Here is a 22,082-nt window from a genome sequence, read left to right as displayed (position 1 = left end):
TTACTGAATGATGTCAAAGATCATTGTATTATATTATATGATAATATATTATATCCATAGGCTACACTCAGTATAGTGTTAATGATGACTTTCAGCTAATTATCTTCATTTTGGTGCCTAGTGAATACGACTCAGGTCTCTATGGAAACATCAATGTAAATTAACCTTAGGTTTTTACTCCTCACTTTCCCTTTCAGGTCTATAGAGTTTTGCTGCCCCCTGCTGGAGACTGGAGCACAAGGCAGTCCCTGGCTTTCTTTGGGCAGCTGGAGGATGAGGCCCTCCTCACCTGTTGTGACGGGTCCAACAAATATCCCTATGGTTTGAGAGAGAGAACATCAGGTAAAGTTCTGGGGGATGTCAGCCATGAAGTTGTCTAAACACAACTGGAATATAATTTGTTTGTGATTCATTGTTAATGGATTTTCCATTAGGAACACAGGGGGAAAACCTAACACAACAACACACATAACACACAACCAATAAAAACAAAGGAGGAGAAAACCACTAAAGTCATTACCATATTGTCATTTTCTAATGACAGGGAGAAAACATGTAAAACCTAGAAGACTACTTTAGATCTGGTCAGAAGAAGCCTAGTGCACTATGCAGGGAACAGGGAGAGATTTGGGACAGAGACAGTAACTCCTGGATGGCAATCTTCATTCTAATGACAGTGAGCAAATCTCCAATCTACACCCTATTCCCTATGTAGTGCACTACTTTAGATCTGGTCAGAAGTAGCCTAGTGCACTACGTAGGGAACAGGGTGTCATTTGGGCCAGAGTCAGTAACTCCCCTGGGTATGAATTCTCTCTCTATCTTATCTGTCTTCTTTATTATGTTCTCCTCTCCTCCTCTCTTCTCTCCTCTATTCACTCTATTCTATCATCCACACCACATGCCAGCTTCAACAAAATCAATTTACAAGTTAAAGACACACCTTGGAATAAATAGCAAAGGAAAACTACTACTAAATGTATTTTTTATTTCCCATCACCATGAATCATATTTAATAACTGAACAGTAGCAGACCTAACTTCATCTGTTCCTGACTCTAGATAGTGGATTAATAAGACCATCAATCTCCAATGATATTAAAGTACAATTCTGAACATTACTGATATACTGAGTGGTAAGTCAATATATCTGCTGTATTTATTGTTTGGTTAATAGCACCACCTGCTGGACAGGTTTAATATTGCTTGACTGAGCAGTATGGGAGAATGAAAGATGCCAAACTTAGGGTCGGTTTCCCAGACATCTCCATTGAACATGCTTTTTAGTCTAGGACTAGACTTCATCTGTGTCCGGGAAACCGGCCCATATAGTTCAATTAGCAAGTAAGTAACACTACATGTTCCATGATACTGAGGAAAATGACATTGAGACAGAGAACCAATTGAGAAAACATTTCAATGGTTCTGAATGACAACCAACATACATTAACAGCATACATCATGATTAATGTAAATGTAGCCAATTAAAACATTACTTTTGATAAAAATACGTTAAGTTTTAATTAAACTCTGAAGATTAAATCAGTCAGACAAAAATAATTGTACAGAAAAACAGAGTATTATATCTGCGGACCATCACCACCAGCATGACTAGTATCTATGTGGACCCTACTACAGTTTAACCAGCTCAGCTATAGACTACACCAGCATGACTAGTATCTATGTGGACCCTACTACAGTTTAACCAGCTCAGCTATAGACTACACCAGCATGACTAGTATCTATGTGGACCCTACTACAGTTTAACCAGCTCAGCTATAGACTACACCAGCATGACTAGTATCTATGTGGACCCTACTACAGTTTAACCAGCTCAGCTATAGACTACACCAGCATGACTAGTATCTATGTGGACCCTACTACAGTTTAACCAGCTCAGCTATAGACTACACCAGCATGACTAGTATCTATGTGGACCCTACTACAGTTTAACCAGCTCAGCAGTACCATTATAGAGATAAAACCCAGGATAGAGGGGCTGAGTGAATGTGGTCTGGACTCTGTGGAGGAGGGTCATTGTGTCAGAGACACTGTAGAAGGACAGAGTACCTGCCTTGTGATCCAGGTCCACTCCTACTCTGGAGGACTGAGGGCCTGATACTTCAGTCCAAACATTATTGTGTCTAAACCTATAACCACCACTAGAGCACTCTAAACACCAGGACTTGTTATTGTATCCAAATGGACCATCTGTCCCTGTTCTGCTGATGTCTTTATATGAGACTGCTGTATCAACCCAGTCCCCACTCCACTCCACCTCCCAGTAACAGCGTCCAGACAGACCCTCTCTACACAGAACCATACTGTAGTTTGTGAATCTGTCTGGATGAACAGGATATGGTTGGTCTTGGTCTGTAAATGTCACCTTTCTGTTCCCTTTAGACAGAGAGAGGCGTGTGTGTGCTGTGTTTGGGTCCAGTGTGAGCTGACAGGAATCTGGGAGAAAGAGACCAATGAGGGGAGTTAGAACAATAAGTTAAGTCAGATACTGTATCTACCCTGTCTTTGATTAGAGCACAGCAGAGATCAAATCATAGAAATATGAGGAGTCAGATAGATACCCAGTCTTTGATTAGATCTACTATTGCTATATATTTCTAGAGGGATTGTTAGGAGTGTCAGTAAAAAGAGACTGTTAGTTACTTCAGAATAAAGAGACTCACATTGTAAGAACTGTTCTCTGGTCTTGGGCTCTGGAGGCAGTACAACATCCACTATATTCACTACAGACACATAAACACATTCACAGAGAGAGGGAATGTTATCATCACACCATATTCCACATGTATATGACTAGTAGGGAACTTTCAATGGTCTAAAGTTGATGTTCTTATTATTTTCAACACACCTGTAGTGGAGATCTTGGTCCAATCTCCTTTAAGGACGTCTTCTAGTTTCTCTCTCAGTTCAGACACAGTCTTACTCACATCTCCAAAGTACTGAAGAGGACGGACAACGATACTGGGTAAGTCTGAAGATACACTGGTATTGGAGAGAGACTGATAACTCTGGAGAGAGAGAGAGGGAGAGAGAGAGAGAGAGAGAGAGAGAGAGAGAGAGAGAGAGAGAGAGAGAGAGAGAGAGAGAGAGAGAGAGAGAGAGAGGAGCAGAACCAAATGATTGAGAGTTTTAATTTCATATCACATGTATCAAGGCAGTTGAGTTACCTGGAGGAAATGGATGTGATCCTCTGTGTGTGAGAGCTGCTCCAGCTCAGTGCTTCTCTTCCTCAGCTCAGCTATCTCCTGCTCCAGTTGCTCCAGGAGTCCTTCAGCTTGACTCACTTGAGCCTTCTCTTGGGCTCTGATCAGCTCCTTCACCTCAGAGCGCCTTCTCTCAATGGAGCGGATCAGCTCAGTAAAGATCTTATCACTGTCCACCACTGCTGCCTGTGCAGAGCTCTGTTAAGAGAGAGAGAGAGAGACTTGTCTTACTTTAATGAGCCATCCTCATTACACTAACACCCCCCCTCCTAAAAACACATAGCGTGCCACCACAACCTCCACACAATCACATTATCCAGTACCCAACACCACAGTACAATACACCATCCAGCACCACATTCCAACCGTCCATCCAACCCCTCCTCACCAGCCGTACAGACAGCCCCCCTGAGCCCCCATACCTGCTGAAACATCTCCACACTGTTGATCATTTTGTACAACTCAAACTCAACCCTAAGGCGTCAACAGTAATGGCATTACCCTGGCAACACAGAAAAAACATGATGAAACGTCTGTCATTGCAGAAAACGGACACCCCTCCCCAACTCCCAGGTCAACCCGAGCCAACCAGCTATTGGTGTCCAGGGCTCCATGTAATACCCTCCACTGGACGACCCCTGACCTTTCCAGAACTGGGAGCTTATAGAGCACCCTCCACCTATACCCTGCCATGCTCTCAGCCCCCACAACCCCCTGCCACTGATGCCCCTTCACTCCCGCTAAGCTCCTGATGTGTCTAACCTTGACACTGAGGGTGTACAGCACCTTACCCCCCACCTCCTCAAACTCCCCCAGGCTCAGAGTGTTAAAAGTCAATAAGTCCTCCGGACTCTCCTGCCAGTCCCCAGTCTCTGCTGTCACTTGCAGTGGTGGAAACGGTGGTGGCCCCTCCTCAGGCTGCTCCAGCCCTAAGTACTGCAGCATAGAAATCAGAGACCCCTGCTGTATTGAGTCTCTCCTGCCGCATGATGAAGAGCTGCTGATCCAGCCCCAAACCACCAGCCCTCCTCAACAGAGCACATGCTGGTTCCCTCCAGCCCACCTCCGTACGGTACAGTAGCCTCTGTGCTGCTGAGTCAGAACGCTGCCACCCTGACCAGAAAAAATTCACTAACTTGCGCTGCAGGTCCACAAGCAGACCACCGGGGCGTTGAGAATGGCCAATTTAAGCCATAGAGAGGATGCCACCAAGTTGTTGATGATCAGCACCGTCCCTCTGTATGCCACTTGGGAGATGAGCCACCTCCACTTCGTCAGCCTCGACACCACCGCTTGTGACACTCCTTCCTAGTTCTTCCTATCCCAACCCTCGGAGCCCAGATACACCCCAAGCATCTTGAGCCACTCACAGCCCCACTGCAACCCCCCTGGAAGCTGCGGAGGTGCCCTGTCCCTCCATGCCCCACATAACAGAGCCTCACTCTTGCCCCAGTTTACCTAAGCAGAAGACGCCCCCTCGTACACCCTCAAACTATTCTCCAGGGCCTGTAGGTTCTGCTCATCCCTTACCAACACAGACGTCATCAGCGTATGCTGACACTGCTATGCCTGTCCCCAACCCTATGCCTGGCTCCCACACTCCCTGTAGCCTCCTGCGTAGCAGGCCCAGAAAGGGCTCAATAACAAGAGTGTATAGCTGCCCTGACAGAGGGCATCCCTGGTGAATGCCCCTCCCTACCCAGACTGGCCTACTGAGCCCTCCCCACACCTTGACCATACATGAAGCCCCAGCGTACAGCATTTGAACACAGGCCACAAAATTCTCCCCACATCCAAAACAACACATTGAACAGATATTCAAGGTCCACCCTATCAAAGGCTTTCTCCTGATTATGAACAGATTGTCTGTGTTTGAGCGTCCTGGTACACAGTACGTTTGGTCCTTGTGTACAATAGAGTCCAGGTGGGACTTCAGTCTTTTAACGAGGACCTTGGTAAAGACCTTATAGGTCAAACAGAGCAATGCCACAGGCCTCCAGTTCTTTAAGTCGCTCACATCTACTTGTTTGGGCAGGAGAGTCAAAGCCTCCCGTCTATAGCTTAGCGACAGCTCCCCCACCCCGACGCACTCACACAACACACGTCCTGTAAAATAATTCCCCAGAACTTTTTATAAAAATCCACAGGCAGACCGTCTGAGAGACAGCAGCTGAGAGTTTGTGAAAGGCCAGGGAAATGTCTATTTGATTTATCAGTGACAGAGAGAGTTTGGAAAGGTCTGTGAGCAGAACCTGAGAAAACCCAGGATATTAATAGTAATAATAATAATAATAATAATATGCCATTTAGCAGACACTTTTATCCTAAGCGACTTACAGTCATGTGCATACATTTTTACATATGGGTGGTCCCGGGGATCGAACCCACTACCCTGGCATTACAAGCGCCATGCTCTACCAATTGAGCTACAGAGGACCACAGAGTTCTGCCCTCTATAAATCAGAGTACAACTCCACAGCCTCATCTCCTCACAACAGAAGTTACCCACCCATCAGGCTCCCTCATCTCCCCCACAACAGAAGTTACCCACCCATCAGGCTCCCTCATCTCCCCCACAACAGAAGTTACCCACCCATCAGGCTCCCTCATCTCCCCCACAACAGAAGTTACCCACCCATCAGGCTCCCTCATCTCCCCCACAACAGAAGTTACCCACCCATCAGGCTCCCTCATCTCCCCCACAACAGAAGTTACCCACCCATCAGGCTCCCTCATCTCCCCCACAACAGAAGTTACGCACCCATCAGGCTCCCTCATCTCCCCCACAACAGAAGTTACCCACCCATCAGACTCCCTCATCTCCCCCACAACAGAAGTTACCCACCCATCAGGCTCCCTCATCTCCCCACAACAGAAGTTACCCGCCCATCAGACAAACGTAAAACAAGGGATTTTCTTGGTTTCCCCACTCTGTTTTTCCAACCCCTCTGGTGAAACAGAGAACTGAGCCCTGTACTATAATATAATATAAAGTGCCATTTTGCAGACGCTTTTATCCAAAGCGACTTACAGTCATGCGTGCATATATATATATATTTTTTTTTTGTGTATGGGTGGTCCCGGGGATCGAACCCACTACCCTGGCGTTACAAGCGCCGTGCTCTACCAGCTGAGCTACAGAGGACCAGGTGCAGACACATTTATGAAAGCAAAGACAAGGTCATTATTTGGGCTCTAAATACTAACAACCTACCCTTACACACCTCTTTTGCTACCCCTCCACTAAGATTTCTGCCATGGCATTTAAATGTTTTTGGTTTACATATTCCCCCAGTCTTTGCCGCCGTTCATGTTAAGGAAGTCTAACCGTGAAATCTCCATAAGAGGTGGGAGGGAAATCACCACAATCAGAAACCAGTAGAGAAGCCCATAAAGCCGCCATGCCAGAAAAAAACATCAATTTAAGCAGATTCTGAAGACATGCCCTTAAGAACCCATGACCCATTTTCTCAGTATATACCGCTTCCTGGGTGAGAGGACACTAAACCCCTCATTCTTCATCACGTGTTGTACTGACCTTACAAACCTTCCAGGATCAATCAAATAAGACTCCACTAGAACCTTCTTTTTCCCCTTTAGTCTCCATCAGGAACCTAGAAAGTTATCTCACCGTATATACTGGGCCCTCAGCCTGACTGGCTGTCAGCTCTGGATCCAATGAGCCGTCTGAAAACGAGACACCTTGTCCTCCGCTCCCGCAGACTCACCTCCCCCCTCTTCCTCCTCCTCCATTTGCACGGTACCGTCCTCCTCCTCCCCAGTCTCTGCCCCCCTGCACTTCCCCCCTGATCAGAGCCTCTTCCCCAATGACAGGCAATATTTCCTGGGATGAGCCCACCAAGCATTCGCCCACCGGAGTCTCTGTTACTACAGAAACCTGCCTCAGCTCATGTAGCCCAGCTGCAACCCTCCCCACCACCGCTTTCTCCACGGCCTGCGCACCACCACTTGGCCATGCACTACTACCGTGTAGCTCAGTTGGTAGAGCATGGCTCTTGCAACACCAGGGTTGTGGGTTCGTTTCCCATGGGGGGACAGAATGAAAATGTATGCACTCACTAACTGTAAGTCGCTCTGGATAAGAGCATCTGCTAAATGACTAAAATGTAAAAAATTTACTCTCCTCCCTCCTGGTACCCCTGCCATTTATTTTTCAATTCTGAGTAATCACTATTTTAGTACGGATTAGTAAGGAAAAACACTTTATTCAGTACTACTGCAGTTGCTTAATAATTCCAATAGATGGCAGCATAAGACCATGAATGACATTTCAGAAGATTAGTTTAGTTCTCTCCCTGGATACACCACCACTCCACCTCACAGGAAAACTCCTCCTGCCTGAGCTTTTTACTGTCCCTTTCCACACTGCTAACGCAAGAGGAAGGACTGAAAAAGCATTTAACACATTACTGTGAAGTAATATAATGATGATTCATGTTTATTATTGCCTGTTTTTATGGTCATGTTTTGAAATTATACTACATTACTATAATGATTATCAATACGCCTGAACATTAATTCAGTCACCTCTGGTCGACAAAAACGTATTTTCCTAGTACATTAATTGTCAAATTCATCAACCAGCATCGAGCACTCTGCCTTCTCACGCAAGCGAGGGGCATGTTGATGTAAATATGCTAACCGCGACGGTTGCATTATGTAATTTATTGGTAGGCTGGAAGATGCAGTGTTTTTTCTTTTCTATTCAGAGGCTATTTACTCCCAATATGAGATAATTTTATATAGAAGGTTTTTATAATGCATGTTTACTAGGGTTGAGGTTAGCGCATCTGAGTAGGGATTATTTGGGTTCAATACCTGTCCTACCTATCAATCATATTGCTGCTTGTAGCCTATAACTGATGATCCCCACACTAGAAACACCGAAAACTATCTGTGCTAGCAAAACCTGTGTTCCACCCCTCCCCTGTGTAACCTTGAAGTTTGTTAAGAAACAAACACTTGTCTATGAAAACAGACATGTTTAACGGATTCCGCTTGGCACCCAGCCGAGAGCACACGAAAACCACTTGCAAATTTACCAAAACTAACCAACTACTTGCGGTCTGTTCGTAAGCAATAAACGGAGGCAGATTAGCCACCACAACTCTTGTCGAAAGAGGCGACTTCTGCACCAACACACCCCTCACCAAAATCCCACTCATAACAAGACAAACCTTTTTCATTAACACAACCACCGCCTTGTTCATTCTGGATGCAGAGTGCAGATGTTCTGCTCCAACCTGTTCGCCGACAATGAGCAAAACTTCCTCCACACCTTTCTCCGGAACGCACCCGAACCGACAGCGTTTCTTCTCCACTCGGTTGAGGCCATCACGCCGCCCTAACAAACTACCCCTACTCCCCCCTCAACTCTAAACGATAAACAGTGGAAACCAATAAACAAACCCTCCACCATCAGAAAATACATTCAGAAAATACGCAAGAACAAAAAGAAAAAAGAATAGTAGCCCTCCTCACGAACCACAAATCTCTCACACAACCAACTTCTTCTTCTAAGATATAATGGCGGTCCACAAACCAACGTTAAAGGTGCATGCCGCCACCTACTGTGCTGGAGTGTGTGGTCAATCACGGTTTCCAACATTTCTAAATCCTCCTACCTAACTCAGTACTTCTGAGAAAATAAAGAAGAACCCTACTAACTTCTAATAGACCCTCCCCCATCCCCAAAATCCCTTCCAAACCCCGTCCAACCCCGTCCAACCTCAATGACCCTAAACTTCAATCTTTACCTCTCTTCAACATACTAACAACAATATAACAACACATGCTCCACCGTTTCATGGATCGTACCCTCCAGACACAAACCATTCCCATGCTTGCCAACCAAATGTAATGAAAAGATCAATGTACAATGTCCTAAGCGCAATCGAGTAAACACCACCTCTTCCTTCCTAATCTGACCTTTGAATCTTGGTCCATCGACCTTTCTGTTAAACTGTAAACTATTCATATAAATGCCGGCCCTTGTGCTCAGATTACCATCTCTTCTGCCAGACATCTATCAAAATGGCTCTGATCTTACATTTGGCCTCACCTCTACCCAGTGGAACATTAATATCAATTATATCTAGTTTCAAAGCTCTTTTAGCTAACTGGTCTACAATTTCATTCCCTTCCACACCCGAATGTGCTGGGACCCAGCAGAATCTCACTACTAAACCCATTCTCTCAATTCTCCATAATAACATTAATACCTCCAATAGCAGGTCACTCCTATTAGATTTACCAGATGATAAACTATTATCACCAACAGTTCAACTGACAGTTCACTGGTCCTCTGTAGCTCAGCTGGTAGAGCACGGCGCTTGTAACGCCAAGATAGTGGGTTCGATCCCCGGGACCACCCATACACAAAAATTTATGCACGCATGACTGTAAGTCGCTTTGGATAAAAGCGTCTGCTAAATGGCATATTATTATCTGTTAGTCTTCTACATATCTGCACATCAAATTCAGGAACGTAAACGCCTGCTCCTGTGAGCCCACTATCTGGGTCCTTGGATCCATCTGTGAAAAGCATTAAAAATCATAAAAACTTCTACCAATGTAATTGTCAACCAGTTTCTCCATATCACTGACTTCTGACCAACCTTTCCTTTTCTCTACCAAGGTTAGATCAACAACAGGGTCTGGGAGTAATCATGGAGGAACATCCCCTATCACCACAGAAGGGACAACCTCCAACTCCCTCAAACCACTCTCATCAGCAAGCTTTCCAACTGTCCAACCAAAACCACTGCCTTGTCTACTAGTATATTCCCAACAGTCATCTAGAACAGTAGCAGTGGGATGCTCAACCTCACAGCCTTTCAACCTAACCCAATAAGATAATGACCATTTTTTACGCTGTATATCCAAAGGCATCTCACCTGCCTCCACCAGTAAGGCACATACAGACGTTGATTTAAATGCACCAATACATATCCTTAAAGCTATATACTGGATTCTGTCCAGCTTCTGAAGCCAAGTCTTTACCTCTGTTCCATAAACTGTACACCCGTAATCAATTGGCGTCCTGATCAGAGCTCTATAAATATCCATCAACGACTGTATATCAGCAACCCATTCATAATCAGAGACCCACACAACCAACTACCGTAAAAGTGATGGAATGAGAGAGCCAGAGACATCGTTACAACACTGTACATAGCCATAATTTAGCATTTCTTCTTCTTCTTTGGAGTTTAACGGCGGTTGGCATGGAAAAATAAAAAAATAAAAACAACAAAACAACAAATCTTCTGAAGTCTAATCTTGTATGCCCAAATACTTCTCTGCAGCTGCCACCACAACATCTATTTTCTGTGATTTACGTTAAATTTCTACTGTAGAATTGATAACCATTGCTATGAACGCTAAGAAGCTATCTTTACTAAAGCATATATCACCCGTTGGCCTATCCCTCTGTGCTGGCACAGATCTACTACTCACAGGGATCCTCTCAGGATCTCTCACCCTTGACCCATCCTCCTCTACTTTCTTCACTGTCTCAGCATACGACACCTTCTGCACTACTCTGACTCTAGCCACCTCAACCTGCCTCTCTCGCACCGGACACTTCCGATCCCCAGCAACATGGGTATCCCAACAGTTGACACACACAACTTTATCCACCGAAACTACACAATCCTCTATCCTATGCCCTCCTGCACACTTCCCACATCTTGGATCTCCCTCCTACAAACTGCTGCAACATGACCATAAATGTTGCACCTGAATCAGCACAGTGGATTCGCCACAAAAGCTCTAACAGAATAACTGATATATCCTAACATGACTTTATCGGGTAAAGACTCAAAACTCAAAAGGACTGACAGTGACTCCTCTGTTTCACCACGCTCACCACCGGGTCTGCGTTGCACCAAACGGCGGGAATCACAAACACCAGGAATCTTCAACCTTAATTACTCCACCTCCACACTTAACGCTACCCCAGAAATCACTCCTTTCAATGGTGCCCTGTTCCTAAGAGCAAAGCAAGAAACAGATCTTGACCCAAGTTGCGTGACACGGAGCGCCCACTCCCTCTGGTCAGAAGAAACACAAACAAATATCACAAGTCCACTACAGGTTACCTTCACTGATTCAACTGCACCCAACTCCTTTCCCACCCACACTGAAACCACAAATGGATCTGCCAAAAGGTATGGATCCACTTTCTCCAACAATGTATCTCCTACTGCACCAGATTCTTCTTTATCATGTCCATTGATGCCAGGCTCTGGTTCTGAGCTCATCACCACACCTTCTACCTCACTTAACTCTCCCTCATTCATTTCCATTTCACCTCCAGAACTCGGTCTGGCGCACGGCTCACTCTGTTTGCACTTGAGTTACAGTGGGGGAAAAAGGTATTTAGTCAGCCACCAATTGTGCAAGTTCTCCCACTTAAAAAGATGAGAGAGGCCTGTAATTTTCATCATAGGTACACGTCAACTATGACAGAGAAATTGAGGGGAAAAAATCCAGAAAATCACATTGTAGGATTTTTTATTAATTTATTTGCAAATTATGGTGGAAAATAAGTATTTGGTCACCTACAAACAAGCAAGATTTGTGTCTCTCACAGACCTGTAACTTCTTCTTTAAGAGGCTCCTTTGTCCTCCACTCGTTATCAGTATAAAAGACACCTGTTTGAACTTGTTATCAGTATAAAAGACACCTCTCCACAACCTCAAACAGTCACACTCCAAACTCCACTATGGCCAAGACCAAAGAGCTGTCAAAGGACACCAGAAACAAAATTCTAGACCTGCACCAGGCTGGGAAGACTGAATCTGCAATAGGTAAGCAGCTTGGTTTGAAGAAATCAACTGTGGGAGCAATTATTAGGAAATGGAAGACATACAAGACCACTGATAATCTCCCTCGATCTGGGACTCCACGCAAGATCTCACCCCATGGGGTCAAAATGATCACAAGAACGGTGAGCAAAAATCCCAGAACCACACGGGGGGACCTAGTGAATGACCTGCAGAGAGCTGGGACCAAAGTAACAAAGCCTACCATCAGTAAAACACTACGCCGCCAGGGACTCAAATCCTGCAGTGACAGACGTGTCCCCCTGCTTAAGCCAGTACATGTCCTGGCCCGTCTGAAGTTTGCTAGAGTGCATTTGGATGATCCAGAAGAGGATTGGGAGAATGTCATATGGTCAGATGAAACCAAAATATAACTTTTTGGTAAAAACTCAACTCGTCGTGTTTGGAGGACAAAGAATGCTGAGTTGCATCCAAAGAACACCATACCTACTGTGAAGCATGGGGGTGGAAACATCATGCTTTGGGGCTGTTTTTCTGCAAAGGGACCAGGACGACTGATCCGTGTAAAGGAAAGAATGAATGGGGCCATGTATCATGAGATTTTGAGTGAAAACCTCCTTCCATCAGCAAGGGCATTGAAGATGAAACGTGGCTGGGTCTTTCAGCATGACAATGATCCCAAACACACCGCCCGGGTAACGAAGGAGTGGCTTCGTAAGAAGCATTTCAAGGTCCTGGAGTGGCCTAGCCAGTCTCCAGATCTCAACCCCATAGAAAATCTTTGGAGGGAGTTGAAAGTCCGTGATGCCCAGCGACAGCCCCAAAACATCACTGCTCTAGAGGAGATCTGCATGGAGGAATGGGCCAAAATACCAGCAACAGTGTGTGAAAACCTTGTGAAGACTTACAGAAAACGTTTGACCTGTGTCATTGCCAACAAAGGGTATATAACAAAGTATTGAGAAACTTTTGTTATTGACCAAATACTTATTTTCCACCATAATTTGAAAATAAATTCATTAAAAATCCTACAATGTGATTTTCTGGAGAAAAAAAATCTCATTTTGTCTGTCATAGTTGATGTGTACCTATGATGAAAATTACAGGCCTCTCTCATCTTTTTAAGTGGGAGAACTTTCAGAATTGGTGGCTGACTAAATACTTTTTTTCCCCACTGTATAACATTTGAAAGTCTCTATTCCTTTGAACATTTTGTGAGTGTAATGTCTACTGTAAATTTCTGGTGGTTTATTTCACTTTTGTTTATTATCTATTTCACTTGCTGTGGCAATGTAAACATATGTTTCCCATGCCAATAAAGCCCTTTGAATTCAATTGAATTGAGAGAGAGAGAGAGAGCTCCATGTTAATGTACAGGGGACAATGAGGCGGTCATGGTTACTCATGGTTATGTGATGAGGTAGCCCCGCCTTCGACTTCAAAATCAGTGTCGGCCCTCAGCCCAATAGGGAATGTCCTCTTGGTTTAACGGTCAAGATGTTGTTTTCTCCCTCAGTAGACCCGGGTTCATATCCCGCCGGTTACATTAAGCAGTCTATTCTCTGAAAGGGGTCCAGACAGCCTGTTCCCAACAGTGGGGTCAGTGGGATTGGATAGGGGCCTCTCTCTCTCTCTCTCTCTCTCTGACTGGAAGAGAGAAGTGAAATGGTGTGTCTCCTCTGGTCAACAATACTCACCTTGAGAGACTTTACAGCCTGTTTGAGCTCCTTCAGCTCCTTCTCTCTCTCCTGGAATCTCTGCTGGACCTTTTGCTGACTCATCCCCAGCTGCCTCTGTGGAGAATCACTCTTCAATGAGCTATCAAGCTTTATTTGTCCAGTAGATCAATAGTATAGTAATGGGACATAAGGCCCATAGAAGATAGGGATTAAAATGTTGAGGAAGTGTTTGTGTGAAATTATATTATTATATTGTTATGTGAATGATTATAGTTTTAACAGTGCACAAAACAGGGGAGCTGATTGGGTGTTTGATAACAAATTACAATGGTGTTTGACTTTAGAAAATGGTGATACATTTGGAGACTCTGGGTTAACACATCTATATAATCAAGGTTTGTGTTCATATTTGTTCTGCTGAGGATTGATTTCATTTGAATGATCTCATATTCAAACAGCCTTAGTTCCTACTGTAATTATTATTTGTTTATCAGACAAGCCAACAAGTAGTTCTGGTCTTACCTGTTTCTCAGTCCTCTCTGCTGCAGCTGACACTGTATCATGGCCTTTATGTTCATCCATCACACACAGCAGACAGATACACTGCTGATCGGTACGACAGTAAACCTCCAGTAGTTTGTCATGATGAGAGCAGATCTTCTCCTGTAGTTGTGCGGTGGCTTTGACCAGCTTGTGCTTCTTCAAAGCAGGAGATTCATAGTGAGATTGGAGGTGAGTCTCACAGTAAGAGGCCAGACATGCCAGACAGGACATGAGGGCTTTCTGCTTTCTGGTCCCAGTGCAGACATCACACGCCACATCTCCAGGTCCAGCATAGCACAGAGCAGGAGGGGGAGCAGCCTGGAGTCCTGTCTTCTTCAGTTTCTCCACCACTTCAGCCAACATGTTATTTTTCCTCAGAGTAGGCCTTGGAGTGAAGGTCTCTCTGCACTGAGGACAGCTATAGACACCTTTCAGAACATCCTGATCCCAGCAGTCCTCAATACAGCTCCTACAGTAACTGTGTCCACAGGCAGTAGTGACCGGCTCCTTCAGTAGATCCAGACAGACAGAACAACAGAACTGGTCCTGGTCCAGCAGAACTCCCTGCTGAGCCATTTGGACGGTTTTCACTCTCACACAGACAGACACCACAGAGACTCAGATCAGTTTCGTTTCCACAGAAGAGAAGTTGTGGGAGGGGGAGGGACTTCCTGGTTCTGCCAGAGGGGTGTGGTTAGAGGTAGGGAGGGGTTAGAGGGAGAGAGAGAGAGAGAGAGAGAGAGAGAGAGAGAGAGAGAGAGAGAGAGAGAGAGAGAGAGAGAGAGAGAGAGAGAGAGAGAGAGAGAGAGAGAGAACTGTACACTATGTTAATAGAGACAAAGATTTGTGTTCCTAGATTAGGGCCCTTAATATGGAATACATTAAATAGAGTGGTTAGAATATATAAAGGGTAACAGTTTCTATGAAGTACATATGTATAATGCTTTTAATGAATTGTGTAATGCCTTAAACTTATGTGCTATGACACTAACTATAACCATCCATAATAACTAATACGTGGCTGTAAAACTGTACAATGTGTTATAGATAATTAGCTACAATGGGGGAGGGGGGACTTGAAATGGTTACAATGTACTGTAGCTGAAATGAATACCGTATGTATTGACTGATCATTGAGAATGATGTAACACTTTACATTACAGTGTGTTTATTGGTGTGTAATTATTCCTGTTAGTACAGTGGTGTAAAAGTACTGTGATGCCTCATTCTGACACTGTACTAGCAGCAGTAACCCTAGCCAGTAATAAGGCTACTGTAATGGAAAGTGTTACAGGAAATATAAAGGAAGGATTTATACATGTCATCTATGATATACTGTATGTAATGATATGTCTATGTCTTCTGTATGGTGTTCTATACTGTATGTAATGATATGTCTATGTCTTCTATATGGTGTTCTATACTGTATGTAATGATATGTCTATGTCTTCTATATGGTGTTCTATACTCTATGTAATGATATGTCTATGTCTTCTATATGGTGTTCTATAATCTATGTAATGATATGTCTATGTCTTCTAGATGGTGTTCTATACTGTATGTAATGATACGTAATGATATGTCTATGTCTTCTATATGGTGTTCTATACTGTATGTAATGATATGTCTATGTCTTCTAGATGGTGTTCTATAGTGTATGTAATGATATGTCTATGTCTTCTAGATGGTGTTCTATACTGTATGTAATGATATGTCTATGTCTTCTATATGGTGTTCTATACTGTATGTAATGATATGTCTATGTCTTCTATATGGTGTTCTATACTCTATGTAATGATATGTCTATGTCTTCTAGATGGTGTTCTATACTGTATGAATTCTTAGGATTTAAAATATTAATCTATAATCATGCTTCCCTTTCAATGTCAATGTGTATTTGTAACATTCTAACCCTGTTTACAATAGTGCTTTGACGAAGAAGCTTTCTCCAAAACGTGTCAGCAAGTAATATCACTGAAGGGAATTAATCTGCCGTCCTGCACCTTATTTTACAAACAGTGAGCACGAGAGGGTGGTGACCTGGGGGATCTGAGGTACTGGAATGCATAAAATATATATATCCTTTATAATAAAGCATTGCATTCATATCATCACATTTGCGTAGTGGCATAGAGCAGTAGAGTAGAGGCACTTCCAGAAGTTGTACACATGGGGGACATTTTTAGTAGCATAATGGCCGAGAAAATGTTGGCCTTTTATAAACGCATTTCATGCAATTCTATGTCATTTTACATGACGAGACTTTGGTAGAGTATTGGTTAATACCACACAAATGATCGAAATGGCAGGCTACACTGACAAACTGAGAATCCGAGATTAATAAAAACGACCTTGTCTTGAATCCATCAATAGCCTAGGCCTGGGTGTGTGGAGACACATATTGTAGGCTACAATATGAGGAGGAAATTATAGTCCTAAAAATGCTTTCCAGTTTCACTGACTCACCCAATGATGCACAGCTCCCTCACTGTTGATGGCCGATGCACTCGTGCCAAAAGCCTACCTCTCTCTCTCTCTTTTGTAAAACAATATTTGGAAGTTGATCAAATATTTTGGTGGCCTCCAGCATAGAGTCTAAATAAATGATGAAGTGCAACGCTTGAGAGATGAGAGTTCAGGCTCCTGACTATCAGAGCAGAGAGGGAGAGAGATCATAGAAAGTGAATCTCATTCTAGTTACATTTGAAGTCGGAAGTTTACATACACCTTAGCCAAATACATTTAAACTCAGTTTATCAGAGCAGAGAGGGAGAGAGATAGTAGAAAGTGAATGTCATTGTCACGACTTCGGCCGATGCTGCCTCTCCTCCTTGTTCGGGCAGGCTTCGGCGTTCGTCGTCACCGGCTTACTAACCACTGCTGCCCCAATCATCATCACAATTGTCTTGTCTTGTCAATCACACACACCTGGTTCCTATCCCCTAATTAGTCAGTGTAATAGTGTTCCCTCTACCCCCTTGTCCTTGTGGGGGATTGTTAATTGTGAGAGTAGTGTAGCTCGGTGGAGCTACTCATAACATTGTGTTGCCAGGGTAGATTTCCCCCCTGTGCCTATGTATTATTGGATTCCATTACAGTGTATTTGCCAGGGATGTTAGTTTGCCCTGTGCCTGTTTCGTTGATCGCTATTGTGATGAGGGTGGTGTCAACAAAGGAATAAACTCTGTATTCTGTGATTACCCTCCTGCGCCTGACTCCTTCCACCACACTCATCACAGTCATTCTAATTATGTGAGAGATACAGGCGTGCTTCTCACACAGCCACCGTCACGCGTCGGCCACGTGTTTGTCTCCAACATATACTATGCCCACATACTCTAGTGTAGCTGTGGGGCTTACAAGTCTGAATTTCTTACAGCCTAATTTTCAAGACATCAATGTACAGCAACATTTTTAGGTGTCACTGCAGAACACCCTCCATATGCATATGAACACATACTCAGAGGTGGGGCTTACAAGACTCACATTTCATATACTCAGAGGTGGGGCTTACAATATTCACATTTCATATACCTTTCAAGACATCACTGTAGGACAAATATTTGATTTGATATCAGAATATACTTCAAATAAAATAAATCAATGTATGCTACAGCAGAACACATATTATAGTATATAGGCCTCCTGCCTATCTGATAATATGAAGCGCATATTCAGATTAACTTCACAGTACAGAACAAGTTTGTAAAGTTTTCCAGAAACTCCCACAACACGGCCATTTCCTGGTGCGTCTTCTCCTCCCTATCTCTTGTTTTGCTCCTGGTGTCTGTGACACATCTGGGTCCTTTAGCAATCCATGACCTCACATAGGGGACTGGGTTGAATTTGGTCAGGGGTGGGCCAACAAGGTTCAGAAAGAGTAGCCCTGATATGGTGGAGGTATGCAGAGAGGCGCGGGTTGAGGTGCAAATCAGATTCATTTGAGAAATTCCCAGCTGGCCTTCTGCACTGGAGATGAGGATGGTGCTGACCACCATCAACATCTCTTTAAGTCCATCTGGAGATGGGGATGGTGCTGACCTCCATCAACATCTCTTTAAGTCCATCTGGAGATGGGGATGGTGCTGACCTCCATCAACATCTCTTTAAGTCTCCTTTATCATTACCATCAGTGTCCCTGTACTGCCTGTAGGCCCGTATGACCGTACGTGGACTGTCAATGCCAAACCTCTGGCAGAGAGATTCTATCACTGTTTCTCCATACAGTGCTCCTGCATCCTCTGGCCAGTATTGAGCATAAAGCACCTTCAGCTCCTCTATGAACTGGCTGTATCCTCTATTGTCCACCGCCCGTCCTCCTTGAGAGAACCTTCTAGCCTCCATGTTCCTCGCCAAGCTCTAGAAAAACTCCCTCTGATTAAGGACTCTGTCGCTGGGTCTTCCACCATTCAGTTTGACTCCTTGGAAAGAGTTCTGCTGAATCCCTCTCTGGCTGAGTTGTGTGTCGGCCTGGCTGCTCGGCCATGACACTGAACACCCTCACTTCCCTGTTGACTGCCCTGTGTGCAGTAATAACACCCTCACTTCCCTGGTGACTGCCCTGTGTGCAGTAATTACACCCTCACTTCCCTGGTGACTGCCCTGTGTGCAGTAATAACACCCTAACTTCCCTGGTGACTGCCCTGTGTGCAGTAATAACACCCTCACTTCCCTGGTGACTGCCCTGTGTGCAGTAATAACACCATCACTTCCCTGGTGACTGCCCTGTGTGCAGTAATAACACCCTCACTTCCCTGGTGACTGCCCTGTGTGCAGTAATAACACCCTCACTTCCCTGGTGACTGCCCTGTGTGCAGTAATAACACCCTCACTTCCCTGGTGACTGCCCTGTGTGCAGTAATAACACCATCACTTCCCTGGTGACTGCCCTGTGTGCAGTAATAACACCCTCACTTCCCTGGTGACTGCCCTGTGTGTCTCTCTTTTGGAGCTCGAGTGACAATTCAGATATGTGTGATGCACTTCAACAACTAAGACCTAGATTGTTAACAAACGCATGCGAGGATATCCGCATGGCAAGGCCACTATAGCTCTGACGGGTCACGCCGTCGTGGGAGGCATCCTCAGATCATCAATATTTTGTCCGTAAAGGTTAATGAGCCATATTTGTTTATGGTCCAATAACATATTTAAAATAATCTATCTACCTTGCGTATCTGTTTGGACAATTTGCACATTCAGATCGAAATTACTGTTAATTAATATCACCCCTTTTGAGTTTCTTAGCCCATGGGAGAAGTATATTTCGCCCCCCCCCCAGTCCTTTTTCCACCCAACTTCATCTAGAATTGTTGAATGGGTTTCCTGTAAACAATAGATATTATATTCCTTCTCTTTGAGCCATGTAAATATTGTTCTTCTTTTGTTAGTATCTGCTAAGCCATTACAATTATAACTGGCTATTACAATTTTAAGCTTTGAATGTTGCTTGACAAGCCAGGGGTTTTACGTTTGTTTGGTCTTGAACTGAGCCTCCGTCCAAATTGCACCTGCTCCGTGCACTTCGTCGGTGGATGGACATATGTAGAAATAAGAGAGCAGGTCTGTAATCAGTGGGGAAGGATAAGGATGATCACCGCGCTTTTACATTATGGTTTTTCTGGGAGGCTGGAGAAATAACCAGGAGGCAACTTGATTTAACTCTGATCGCTTTTTTAAATGTTTACAGTGCAAACAGTAAACAAATTGTATAAATAATGCGTGAGGTACCGGAGCCGGGCAAATAGGTGCTGGAACAAATGAGGTCAAATCTGAGAGGTGCCATATCCGGCTCAAATTAAGCACTGGAACCCAGGTCTGGAGTGTATGACATTGGTGTATTGGTGCTGAATATACCATTGATGGAGACAAGACTGATTGGAACAGAACCAGTGAGACCCAGACCAAGACTCAACCACTAGAGACCTCTAGACCCAAGTGTCCAACCTGTAAGGAGACCTAGACCAGTTTAAATGTGTCCAACCTGTAAGGAGACCAACCAGTTTAAATGTGGACAAATGAGTCCCTGAGTGTGAACATTAATGCTAGTGTGATGATGATGCTGTCAGTACAGCATAGTGTGGTGAGTTTCAGAGTTGGTCATTAGTCCTCATAGGGGATGGTTTCATTCTATGGAGTAGCAGTGGTCTTCATGACATTGTGCATGTTTTAGATCAAATCCATTGCAGTCAACTCTACAGACTCACTCATCTACAAATCCCCTTGCATCTTAAATAATGACTCACTAAGGGGGCTTTCACACTAAATTGGTTTGGAGCTGGGGTTTTTCGAACTTGTTTGGACTGGTGTGAACACTATACGCACTCGGGAGCACACCAAACAATGCACCTAGGTTGGCTCAAAAGGAGTGGTCTCGTTCCGTTTCCATTCATACCCCTTGGTGCTGTAGTACCGTGGTGTGATTTGCTGCAGGTGTCAACGCAGTCCGGACCAAACACAGGAAAAGATCAAAGCATATAGTATTATTGGTTGTTTGACTGTGAGCATTTGATCAAATGCATGCATTATAATATCTTGATATCTCTGAAACATGTTGTGAATAGCAGTACATTTATGAGCGCATCTGTAAGGGGCTTAACAAAGACCTATAATTTTACAGCGGTACAATGCCGACATCTAGTGGTCATACAACATACAGGGTGAACGAAAACACATGCAAACGCAACGCATAACCGCCAGGGGTGCTTCACCGGCTTGTGGACTGTGCTTCACCGGCTTGTGGACTGTGTGAGTTTGGGTATGCGATTTAAACCCCCCCCCCCCCTATTCGACCACATTCCGTGGACTGTACCACTGAGTATGGATGATAATACAGTTGTATTCCAGACACTAGGTGGCAGCCCATGGGGAATAAAGAAGAAAAGTTAAAGTGGACTGGGGGAGAGGAAGAAAAACTAACAACAAATGCTGTTACAGTATCTCACAAAAGTGAGTACACCCATCACATTTTTGTAAATATTTGAGTATATCTTTTCATGTGACAACACTGAAGAAACGACACTTTGCTACAATGTAAAGTAGTGAGTGTACAGCTTGTATAACAGTGTACATTTGCTGTCCCCTCAAAATAACACAACACACAGCCATTAATGTCTAAACCGCTGGCAACAAAAGTGAGTACACCCCTATGTGAAAATGTCCAAATTGGGCCCAATTAGCCATTTTCCCTCCCCGGTGTCATGTGACTCGTTAGTGTTACAAGGTCTCAGGTGTGAATGGGGATGAGGTGTGTTACATTTGGTGTCATCGCTCTCACACTCCCTCATACTGGTCACTGGAAGTTCAACATGGCACCTCATGGCAAAGAACTCTCTGAGGATCTGAAAAAAAGAATTGTTGCTCTACATAAAGATGGCCTGGGCTATAAGAAGATTCCCAAGACCCTGAAACTGAGCTGCAGCACAGTGGCCAAGACCATACAGCGGTTTAACAGGACAGGTTCCACTCAGAACAGGCCTCGCCATGGTCGACCAAAGAAGTTGAGTGCACGTGCTCAGCGTCATATCCAGAGGTTGTCTTTGGGAAATAGACGTATGAGTGCTGCCAGCATTGCTGCAGAGGTTGAAGGGGTGGGGGGTCAGCCTGTCAATGCTCAGACCATACGCCGCACACTGCATCAAATTGGTCTGCATGGCTGTCATCCCAGAAGGAAGCCTCTTCTAAAGATGATGCACAAGAAAGCCCGCAAACAGTTTGCTGAAGACAAGCAGACTAAGGACATGGATTACTGGAACCATGTCCTGTGGTCTGATGAGACCAAGATAAACTTATTTGGTTCAGATGGTGTCAAGCATGTGTGGCGGAAA

General features: G+C 44.3%; 1 protein-coding gene across 1 annotated transcript; it reads right to left on the bottom strand.

Moving 5' to 3' along the window:
- Positions 1-1,398: 1,398 nt before the first annotated feature.
- Positions 1,399-14,901, bottom strand: LOC311149183 (tripartite motif-containing protein 16-like). Its single transcript, XM_084186266.1, has 6 exons — positions 14,236-14,901; positions 13,732-13,827; positions 3,188-3,421; positions 2,869-3,028; positions 2,684-2,743; positions 1,399-2,456 (listed from the first exon to the last, which is right to left on the bottom strand). Exons 1-6 carry the CDS (start codon positions 14,830-14,832, stop codon positions 1,942-1,944), a joined length of 1,662 nt encoding a protein of 553 aa, XP_084042392.1. The 5' UTR covers positions 14,833-14,901; the 3' UTR covers positions 1,399-1,941.
- Positions 14,902-22,082: the final 7,181 nt, after the last annotated feature.

This window comes from Coregonus lavaretus (genome assembly GCF_964263955.1).
Source record: "Coregonus lavaretus genome assembly, chromosome: 21".
Lineage (NCBI taxonomy): Eukaryota > Metazoa > Chordata > Actinopteri > Salmoniformes > Salmonidae > Coregonus > Coregonus lavaretus.
Note: the sequence above shows the minus strand (reverse complement) of the source record. Positions and strands in the feature narration are given on the sequence as shown.